At 53.8% G+C, this 11,243-nt stretch overlaps 1 protein-coding gene across 1 annotated transcript; it reads right to left on the bottom strand.

Annotated features, from left to right (window-relative positions):
- Positions 1 to 8,781: 8,781 nt before the first annotated feature.
- Galr3 (galanin receptor 3) lies at positions 8,782 to 10,567 on the bottom strand. Its single transcript, XM_041672239.1, has 2 exons — positions 10,209 to 10,567; positions 8,782 to 9,529 (listed from the first exon to the last, which is right to left on the bottom strand). The coding sequence occupies exons 1-2, from the start codon at positions 10,565 to 10,567 to the stop codon at positions 8,782 to 8,784; spliced, it is 1,107 nt and encodes a 368-aa protein (XP_041528173.1).
- Between the last annotated feature and the right edge of the window lie 676 nt (positions 10,568 to 11,243).

Raw genomic sequence — 11,243 nt, 5'->3', positions numbered from 1 at the left:
GTTTGTTTTTAGTGGTGGCTTCTTGTAGTGACAACAGGAACTGACAAAGTAGCAAGGACTCGGACTCACTGCAGAGGTCTCTTAGGTCTGCTAAACAGTGCCCTACCCTATCCTGAAGGAGACTGCTCTGGTGTGGGAGTGGGGGAGAATCCTCATATAGGAGCCCCCTCCGGACAGGGATTTGGCCACTGACTTCTAGTCCATGTCTGGCCTGGCATCGCCCCCATTTTCTCTCTTGCCAAACGGGAAGGTCTGGCTACTGGCAGAAGAGAGCCCATCTTCAGATGCCAGCTTGGTACTGAACAGAAACTCAACCACTCCTCAGACCCTGGAGGAAGAACTGGGTAGGGGTTCAACCCCCAGTCCCCTGTGGGGAAGGAAACCCATAGTTCCCTACTTTGGCAGGATTAGGAGGACAAAGTGTTTTAGCAGCCCCAAGATGAGAGCGGCAGTGCTGTCCCTGCTGAGTGACAAGAGGAACAAGGGACTCTGTATGGGGCAGACTTTCTCCTCTGCCTGGGTGACCAGCTCTCTAAGTGACTTTCACTTGGGGCCCATGGGCACAATTGATCTTGCTCTCTTCTTGGGGCTTCACTGGGGCTGGGTCATTACCTGGGGCATGGGGCAAGCTGGAAACCAAGGCAGCAGAGAGGCAGGGTGGAAAGAAACCGCCCCTCTCAGGTCTTGGGCCTCCTCACCCTTCACCACCTGGAAAGAGCTAAGGCATGGTGACCAGCTCTCTGGCTGCTAGGGAAGGTACAGAAACCTCCGAACGGAGTAAGGTTTATGTGGGGTATATACTGGCATCCTGAAGAAAATCGACATTCAGCGAAATTGGAACTCCAGCACTGGCATCCTGGAAGCAGAAGCTTGAAAAGCCACCAGAGTCCTCTGGGGCTGCCTGGGCGTACCAAGGACACCTTGCCCCAGGCTGTTGCTTTGAATTTGAACAGTTGAATGTTCTGAAACTTCAAAATTGCCCTGAATTGACCTGGAATCTCTAAGACAGCAGGACACAGTAGGACTAATTGATTCCTGAAACCTGGGCCTCCAGGAACAAGGAAGGCATCCTGCACCCCTATTACTGCAGGCTGGGTCCCAAGAGCACCCTTGGCCCTAGCAGAGTGTCTGTTGCTAGCTCCCTCTCTGGCCATGCAGACAGTGAAGGGAGGGCTTGTTGCAGGAAGGTGGCTGACCAGGTGGCCAGGCAATCTGCCTCATCCCATTTCCAGCCAGAATATTTCCTATAACCCCGAGTCAGTCTGAAGAGCCAGCCAGAGAGAGTCGGCCCAGACACTGGAGTGAGTCAGGAAACACAAGTGGGCCCTGGGCGATGGACTGGGCAGCGGCAGGAAAGAATGCAGCTGGAGTAGTCCTCCGGGGTTGGCTCTGGAGCCAGCTGACTGGACGCCACTGATGGGGAGGGTGCGGTGGGGGGGGGTGAATAGCGGAGGGGTGGGGGAAGGGGGATCTTGGTTTTACCTCATCCCGACTGCTTCCTTCCTAACTTCCTTCCTAACGATCCTTACTGAGCGCTTACTCACACCACGCATGTTCACACGTTCCAGTGGGCCTGCTCTTGCTGCTGCCCACACCTGACCAAACAGGTTGGCCAGAGACCCCCACCCAGGCAGCCAGATTCACCTCAAACTCATGTTATTTCTACCATGCCTGAAACCAGAGCTCCCTCACAATTCATTTCCTCACACAGGGTGACGACGGTATGTGCTGAATGCCTCTGTGTGTCAGCAGGTGTTGGGTCTGTGACAGAGTGTTACTTTGTGTGTGTGTACATTTATGTGTGTGTGTGTGTGTGTGTGTATATACACATACATATATACACACGTGTGTGTATATATTCCCCTATTCTATGATGTGGGAAACGGAGGCTTAGACAGAAGTTGCTTTGTTTGAAATCAGTAAAGTGTCAGACTCCCATCTAGCATTCCCCATGCCCACCTTTTTTTTTGTTTTGTTTTGTTTTGTTTTGTTTTTCGAGACAGGGTTTCCCTGTGCAGCTCTGGCTGTCCTGGAACTCACTCTGTAGACCAGGCTGGCCTCAAACTCACAGAGATCCGCCTGCCTCTGCCTCCTGAGTGCTGGGATTAAAGGCGTACGCCATCATTGTCCAGCTCTGAATGCCTGTTTCTGTGAGCAGTCAGCATTCTCAGAAGCAGCAGGTCAAACTCTTTCCTTGCCAAGCTCACAGTACAGTGTGCTCGGTGGATGAGACACACACCTGATACTACGATGATGGTCAGAGGTGATGGGGCTGGTCCAGAACCTAGGTAGTCCTGGCTAATCTGTGATGAGGGGACCCCAAAGGGTGAGAGGTCGGCTAGAGAGGGCCCCCAGGAGGTACCCTTGGAGGGAGGCCAAATGGCTCAGTTCTACCCACATGCCTCACAACTGGACAGCAGCTGGAATTCAAACCCATTCCCCTGGGTTGCACTGCTTCCTGGGCCAGTGCCTGCTCCTGCCCCATACCATCCAGAGCCACAGATGCGGAGGGAGCCCCATTCTACCCACAGGAACTCCAGCCACCCTGTCCTGGAACCATTCTTCCAATCACAGCCTTTCCCCTACAGGAGCCACTTAGCTTGTTGCCAGGCAGGTGTCCCTGCAATCAGCCTAAGCCTCTTAAAGCAGCCTCTTTTTTTTTTTTTTTTTTTTTTTTTTAAATTTTTCGAGACAGGGTTTCTCCGTAGCTTTTGGTTCCTGTCCTGGAACTAGCTCTTGTAGACCAGGCTGGCCTCGAACTCACAGAGATCCGCCTGCCTCTGCCTCCCGAGTGCTGGGATTAAAGGCGTGCGCCACCACCGCCCGGCCTTAAAGCAGCCTCTTAAGCTCAGTCTGTCCTCCTGGCCTCACATCATCTTGCAGCGAGCAGTCCACAAATGAGCCCGCCATCAGGAAGCGATGTTCATTAATAGAAAAGTCGGCGGTTAATTGGTGTTTATTTCCCCTGGTCCGCACCTCGAAATTGATAGATGATGCTGTCTCTGCCAGCTCAAAGGAGGAGGGGCCGGAGGAGGGAGCTTTCCTTTCGCCAGGGTCAGGCAGCCCTGTCACCAGAGTGGCACAGAGAGGCCCTCTCCTGTGCACATTCTAGTTCATCCCACCCCCAATCGGCTCTGTCTTACCCCTTCGCCAACTCCATGAAACCAAATCAGACAAACCTGAGCTCTGTGGCCTAGGGCAAGTACTCAACCTTTCTGGTCTCACCTTCTTCATCTTCCAACTGACGCAGATGAGACGTAAGCTCCAGAGCCAAGCACAAGAACTAAATACAACGTGGCAGGTGTGCTGGCGCTTCATCTCCCTGAGAACCCTGCAGCCCCCACCACCTAGGTCCCTCAGTTTAATATGTCATCACCTCCCCTGAATCTGTCCCCTTGGTGTCCCCACTGCCACACCAGGGCTCCAGCTCGAAGCCTGGGTGTCTTCTGAGGTACCTCTTTCTTCTTTCTCAACCGTCACCAAGTCTGATAATTGTTCTTCCCACGTGGTCGACAGCGAGTCCTCCACTGTCTTTGTCCTGAATGTCTTCATCTCTCTGGATTTTCACCAGCCTGACCAGTGTCCTCACTCCTGTCTCTCTTTGGTCTTCCACCACACAAAAGCCAGTGTTGGCGGCAACAGAAAGCTCCTGAAACCTCATCAAATCGCTCTGGTTTCAGAACCAGAGCAGAGGCTCCTTATTGCCCTCAGGAGGATCCAGTCCTCAGTTCAGATGAAACATAGAGCCTTCTTCACAAGGTCCCCACCGCCCTTGCCTCCCTTCCTGAGGGCACCCCATGCCATCAGAGGCCCCTGCCATCAGGAGCCCCTGCAAATGGTCTCTCAGGCCTCCCTCTTTGAGCCATAGTAAGCCTGCATTTAATGACTGACCTTGGGCACAGCGTCTCCAGGAAGCCTTTTCTGGGAGTCCACCCTCTGATGGGCCCTTCTCTGGGCTCCCCAGCCCCAGCTCTCGTTCCTGCTGCATCTGGCAGGTGCTCAAGTGTGAGTACACACCGTGGCTCCTTATGCGTGCTTGGTACCATCTGACCATGGTGGTGCACGCCTCTCATCCCAGCACTCAGGAGACAGAAGCAAGTGGGTCTCTGTGAGTTCAAGGCCAGCCTGGTCTACCAAAAAAAAAAAAAAAGGTAAATCAAAAAGAATCAAAAAGACTTCAGCAACCAGAAGGCAAGGGCTGCAGAGTCTAAACCTTGCTCCAGCTGGGAAGGCCTTCCCACTGAGGCTACCCCAGCCTTGTCCTGAGTGTTGCTGTGGCCTTGGGTCAGGTGACCTCTCCTGGGCTCTGAGGGCAGCATCCTGGTTTCACTCAGTCTCCACTCCAGCCCCTACTGCCTGCCTTGGGCTCCACAGGACACACGTTTCTCTCCTAACCAAATTACGGCAACCACCTGCTCTCCCGAGTACTTCATTAGTCCCTGAAATAGACCCCCGAGTCCTGGAAGCCAAGACTAAACCTAGCAGCAGGCCATCCATCTTCCTGTCATGTCTGTGCAAAAACCGTTTTCCAGCTCTGGTCTAGGCCTTGAGGGCTTTCCTCACGGGGCTCCCAGCCTACGGCGCTTTCTGAGTACCGCCTCAGAGGGAGCCTTTCTTCCCCACATCTCCTTTCCTGGAAACCGTTATTTGCCCAACCTGGTCTGCCTGAGAGATGCATATCCTGCCGTCTCCACAGAGCTTACCCACCCCTCCCTCACGAGCTGTGCAAGCTTGCTTTCGGCTCCTCGTCCCTACCTCTTGTGGGTTGCCTTCCTCTGAGAAAAAGGCACACCTTGACAAGTCACCTCAGGAGCCAGGCATGGTGATGCACGCCTGTAACCTTCGTACTCGGAGACTGAGGCAGAAGTGCTGTGACCTTGGGGCCAGCCTGGGCTATACTATAAGTGTACCAGGTCAACCAGGCTGCACAGCAGGGTGACAGTTCAGGTTTGCAAGCCTTGAGGGCCTGAGTTGAATCTCCAGCTACTACGCAAAAAAGCCACAGCTGGCCCACACACGCCTTTAATCCCAGCATTCGGGAGGCAGAGGCAGGCCAGATCTTTGTGAGTTCCAGGCTGATCAGGGCTACATAGTGAGGCCCTACCTTAACAAAACAAAAGCCATGTCTGCAGTCCTAGAGCCGAGGAAGCCGGGACAGGAGAATGCCAGGGATTTTCCTGGCCCAGTTGGGGAGCTTCAGGTTCAGTGAGCGAAAACAAGGTAGAGATCACTTTTGAAAGATACCCGATTTGGACCTCTGGCTTACACACCATGCACACACAATGGGCATGTGCAAACACTTCCTAGAAGTTCTCTCTGGAATTCTTGTTTGCATTGCCCAGGTGGCAGGAACTTTCCTCTCTGGGTCATTTCAGGTCCACCTTTTCTCCCCTGGTACCGTGTCCTCCCGTATTACATACAAGTATCCACCCACTGTCTGGCCACACACTGTCAAGCTTCCTGGGCTTCCATCCCTTAGATCACCCATAGGCTGGCTGGCTGCACTGAGCAAGAGTCCTGCTTCAAAAGCAGGAGGTCTCAGCAAGCCAGCGAGGGGTCTAGCTGTTCAGTGGTCCTCTACCAGTTGAGCAGAGTCTTAGGCCACTGGGAAGGGGCCCAGAGACCATCATCTTCTCTGGTCCACAGAGGTTCTGGTTGGATCATCTGCCTGGACCTACAGAGGACTACTGGGTGGCTAGACTCACTTCCTCTAAGCCAGCCTGGGGGTTGTCTGTCTCCATTCCTATTTTGCAGATGTGCACTGTCTATGACAGCCTTCTCAGCCACCCTTCTGTATCTACCCAAAGTTGCTAGGTTACCCTGAAAATGTCCCCTGGGTCCGGTGTGGGTCCCAGACCCACTTTAGTTTTATATTTCAAATGCACTTATTGAAATATGGTTTACATGTCAATTGTACCCACTTAATCTGCACACGTCAGCGGTGTCGGCATGTCCTGTGGTTGCCCGGTAGGATGATGATCTACTTGTATTTTACTTTTGCCTTTTGGGAGAGGATCTCTCCGTGTAGCCCAAGCTGGCCTGGAACTTGCTACATAGACCAGACTAGCCTCAAAATCAGAGATCTGCTTACCTCTGTCTCCTAAATGATGGAATTAAAGCCAGAACATCCCACTTATTTTTGCTTTAACAAGGTATGTATCTGTATGAGTGTATGTGTAGGGAGAGTGTGTCCATGTTCAAACGTGCCAACACACGTGTGAAGTCAGGACAACTTGTAGGAGTGGATTCTCTCTTTTCTCCTTCCACAGTGTGGGGTCTGGGGACTCAAACTCAGGTTGTCAGGCCTGACAGCACAGCAGGCCCCTTTATCTGATGAGTCATCTTTTTGCCCACTCCCACCTTTTTTTTTTTTTTTGAGATTGACTCTCTTACTTGCTTTGAACTTGCTACATAGGTAAGGCTGAACTTTTTTTTTTTCTTTTGAGACATTTGTTACATCACCCTAGTTAGCCTGTAACTCACTATATGGACCAAGTCAGCCTCAAAATCACAAAGGGGAGGTGCCTGCCTCCCCTTGGCTAGGATTAAAGGCACGCACCTCCACATCTGTCTCACTGATCATGCGCTTCTGATTCTCCTGCATCCGTTTCCCAAGTGCTGAGATTACAGTAGTGTGTAGGCTACTGCCTTCTGGGGATTGAACTCAAAGCTTGGTTGAACCCAGAGCTTCCTGCTCATCAAGCAAGTGCCCCACCAGCTGAGCTGCAGACAGCCCTAGTGATCTAATTTTAGAACCTTTTCATCAAGCCTGGAAGAAACTCAGTACCTATGAGCATTCTCATTCCCTTCTCCCCACCACTCCCGGACCTAAGCAAACAGCAAGCTGTGTTCTGTTCTTATAAATTTGCTGATTCTAGGAACCTTATGTAAACAGAGGTATACAATATATGTCTCATTGCCTACTTTCAAGGCCTGTCTTCTGTGGCTTATATTTCTATTTATATATGGAATGATATTTTAGCGTATGGGTTCCATATTCCATTCAGGGGTGTTTCCACACTGAAGTGAGAACACTATCTGCCACCCATGTTTGTCCCCTGTCATGTCATCTGCCTCCCTGTGTCCAATGAACCACTACCCCTTGCTTTCCTCTGAAGTGTCGGGTGAGGCACAGAAGTGGTGACAGCCACCATGGGTGCTATGCAGAGGCAACAACACATTCCCTGCCTTCAGGGCACTTCCTCACTGAGCCCAGATTCTTGGAAGAATCATGGGAGAAAACACGAGGCCCGGTGTTAGGCCCTGACTGGGTCTTGGGGCAGCCACTTCTCTGGCTGGTCTCAGCTTCCTCCTGCTGCTCTGGCTTCTGTGTCAGCAGCAGGTGGCGGGCAGTAATGACCGCTAGGTAGCTGCCTCCTGATAGGGAGAGCCCTTCCCAGGGTGCTCCTTGCAGCAGACAAGCAGTGTTAGGGCCTGAAGTTAATCAACATTATTGATGTGTGGAAAGGGAGAGCAGAAGCAGGCAGCATGGGATCCTACAAGACTGATTTATTGGTTAATTAGGCTTTTCCACAGCCGCAGGCTTCCTCAGCTGTGTGTGGTGATGGGGAGGGGGAGGACAACCAGAGCCCTTAAGAGGCCAGCTGCGGCTCAAGCGAGGTTCAGTGTCTCTTCTGAGTCAGGAACACCAAGAAGCTAAGGGAATGACGCAAGGTGTCTGGGTTAGGGAACTCACCCCAGGACTGCCTGACTACCAGGAAGCCCACACCTCAGTAGCCAAGCAGAATTCTGAAAGTAAGTGCCTGCGAGCTCTGAAGCTTCTAGAACACAGAATCAGACGTGTGGAGCAGAAGAGCTCCACGCTAGAAGTAAAACAAGAGCAAACCCAGGCTGGGAATATAGGTCAGAAGTACAGCACTTACCTATCGTTTACAAAGGCTTCAAAAACAAAAGACAGAAATAAAGCAATGGTCAGCTGGGTGGTGATGGCACACGCCTTTAACCCCAGCACTTGGAAGGCAGGGGCAGATGGATCTCTGCGAGTTCGAGACCAGCCTAGTCTACAGAGAGAGTGCCCGGGCAGGCTCCAAAACTACAGAGAAATACTGTCTCGAAAGACCAAATAAACAAAAGACAAATGGAAGCCTTAAGGAAGCAAAGAAAGGCCACTGAGTAACAAGTGTTAGGCAGCCAGGGATTTGGATCTAGCCTCTCCCTATGTGACCTCTATGATCCTTGATTTCTACGTCTTTAAAATAAGATTAATCATATCTACCCTGCCTTACAAAGCTGTCTTGATGATTAAATATAGCATTCTGTTAGGTTACAGAGTAGCCAAGGAAAGACTTGTTAGTCCCTGCCTGAACAAGCCAGGAGTCTGGGGTGCCTGTCAGCACTTGGGTAAGAGAAGAGAAGCGGGGGAAGAGTTGAAGTTCATCCTTGGCTACAGTAGGCAGTTTCGGGCCAGCCTAGACGACTTGAATCAGTCTCTGCCTGCCTCTCTCTCTCTCTCTCTCCAATGAAACAAAACAAAACACCTAGATTATGGCTTGGGAGCAAAAAGGGGAAGTCAGAGGTAGTAGAAAAAAACAGGGCCTGGAAGGTGCAGGCTGGGTGAATGGGCTATTCTGCTGCCAGACTGGCTTTGGGACACTGTGTCTGGTTGGGTGGACCACATTTAACAGCCCAGGTGTCCTTTGGATTAGAGCTGCAACTCTGCCTCTGCTTTGCGGTGGAGCCAGGCCCTCTAGACGCTCCTCGGCGACACTGTGCCACCCAGGGAAGAGGACAGACAGCCGGCAGAGTCCAGGCTGGCAGGGTTTATTGCGCTCCCCGGGCGGACAGGGCTAGTCCAGTCTCTCCAGCGCGCAGGGCATCCCTTCTGGGTTCCATACTCCAACCGCGAGGCCTGGCGTCGCCGGGGTAACCTGCGGGCCCCGAAGACGCTGGCTGGACACGACGGAGGGCGCGATGGGCGCGGTGGTGGCGGTGGCGGTGGCGGCCGCAGGGCCAGAGGCGGCGGAAGCGCGCGCGGAAGTGGCGCGAGGCGAGCGAGTAGACGAGCGGGTTGAGGCAGGAGTTAGCGTAGGCGAGGCAGTGGGAGGCCAGGCGGCAGGCGTAGGTGGCCGGGCTGAAGGCGAAGCGGCCGTACCAGAAGCAGAGGATGAGCGCGTGGTGCGGGCCCCAGCACAGCGCATAGAGCGCCGCCACCGCCAGCATGGCTCGCCCCGCGCGGCCCGTCGCTCGTCTGCGCGCCTCGGCCGCCGCCGCGCCCGCGGGACCCACGGCCGCCCACAGGAAGCACAGAGTGCGCCCGTAGGCCAGGCTCACCACGGCCACCGGCAGCAGGTAGCCCGCGGCGAAGGTGGCCACGTCGAGCGCGCGCCGCCGCGCGTCCTCCCAGGCGGGCACGCAGAGCTCGAGCGCGCCGTAGCGCACCGTGCCGTAGTAGCTGAGGTAGGGCGCCGAGAAGAGCGCCGCCAGCAGCCACACCAGCCCCACGGCGGCGCGCGCGTTGCGGGGTGTGCGCAGCGCCCGGGAGCGCAGCGGGTGGCGCACGGCCAGGTACCTGCGGGCCAGAGGGCGCGCGGTCAGGGGGGCGGGGGCCTCCTGCGCGCGGCCGCTCCGCACCTGCCTTAATTTCCCCACCCCATTCCCCTTGCCTGGCGTCTAGCAGGGGCCCAAAGTTTCACCCAAGGTCATTGGTTAGGGAGTTTTCGAGATAAGGAAGCAGATGTGAGTGCAATGTGGGGCCTTAACATCTGAAGAATGCGTTTGGAGTTTCTTGTTCGTTCTTTCTCTCTCTCTCTCTCTCTCTCCTTCCCTCCCTCCCTCCCTCCCTCCCTCCCTCCCTCCCTGTGTGCATGTGTGTGTGTGTATGTATGTATGTTTTTAAGACAGGATTTCTCTGTGTATCCCTGGTTGTCCTGGAACTCCCTTTGTAGATCAGGCTGGCCTCGAACTCACAGAGATCTCTCTACCTCTGCCTCCAGATTGCTAAGATTAAAGGTGTGCACTAGCACAACTGACCCCAGGGGTTTCTTTTGTTGCTATTTTACCCTTATACCAGGCCTGTGCTGACACTTGGGGCACAGAAATGTCCTCTGGAAGTTCGCAGTAGAGGTGGAAAGGGCAGGTACCACCGAGGCTTCCCTGTATGCCCACCAACCTCTAATCCCTAGTCTCTCCTCCACTAGCCAATAAGAATCTGCCCAGGTCCATCTCCAATCTGCCCTGCTACAGCTCACCTGTCTACCGAGACAGCCGCCAGAGTGAAGCTGCTGGCGTACATGGTGAGGTAGATGAGCAGGTGCACGGTCTTGCACACAAAGGCCCCGAAGAGCCAGGCATCCAGCGTGTAGATGGCTGCCTGGAAGGGCACACAGCACAGGATGAAGCAGAGATCGGCCACCGCCAAGTTGAGGATGAAGAGGTCTGTGGTACTTCCGGGCTCCTGCCAGGCACTTGGGCCAGGCTGCAGCAGCACAGCCAACACAAGCCCATTGCCCACCATGCCCAAAAGGAAGATGAGGGCAAAGACCACAGGCACTGCCACAGCTCCTACGCTCCCTGGGCTGTCCAGCGAAATGTTCTGGATGTCAGCCATCTTCCTATCAGATGGGGAAGAGAAAATGGATCCTTAGACAGGAGACCAGGGCTCCAGGCACTTGACCCATGGGCCTGGTTCCTCCAGCCGGGATGTGACCAAGTGTCTTGGGCTAGAAGTTCATGAGAGATGGGAGAGGGTAGAGCCAAGCTAAAAAGATCACTGTGTGAGCAAGAATCTGCCACAGTGACATTGGTGTGTGTGCGCACGCGCATGTGCTCACAGGAGCTCTACTCCTTGGTTTCCTAGGGAACACCTCTGTAACCCAGAGCCTGGAAGGCCATTTGGGTTACTCTGGACTTAGGCATGTGAAGACACAGGCAGAATAAGATGAAGATGTTGCAGCGGGGGGAGGGGCAGCACACACTCTGGACGTTGGTATATTTTCCTTTTCAATCAGGTCTGAAGTTCAGGAGAGACCCTGTTGGGAGCAGTGAGACCCCAGATCCTGAATTTCTTGTAATCCCCTGATCTGAGTGCCTATGGCTGCTCTGAGCACCAGACCCTCAGGAGTTCCTGATGGCAGGAGAGTGGTTTCTGGTGGTTTGGCTGGGGCGTGGCTATCTCTATATAATCTGCCCCTGAACACAATAAAGGGGGCATTCTTGGGGAATTCAAGGATGACCCGTGTTGCTGTCTCTCTGTCTGTGTGAGTCTGTGTATTTTAACCTCCAGT

The sequence above is a fragment of the Microtus oregoni genome, unplaced genomic scaffold (genome assembly GCF_018167655.1).
Source record: "Microtus oregoni isolate MIOR12 unplaced genomic scaffold, Mior012 000022F_ref0000154, whole genome shotgun sequence".
Lineage (NCBI taxonomy): Eukaryota > Metazoa > Chordata > Mammalia > Rodentia > Cricetidae > Microtus > Microtus oregoni.
This window is presented reverse-complemented; position numbering and strand designations above follow the sequence as displayed.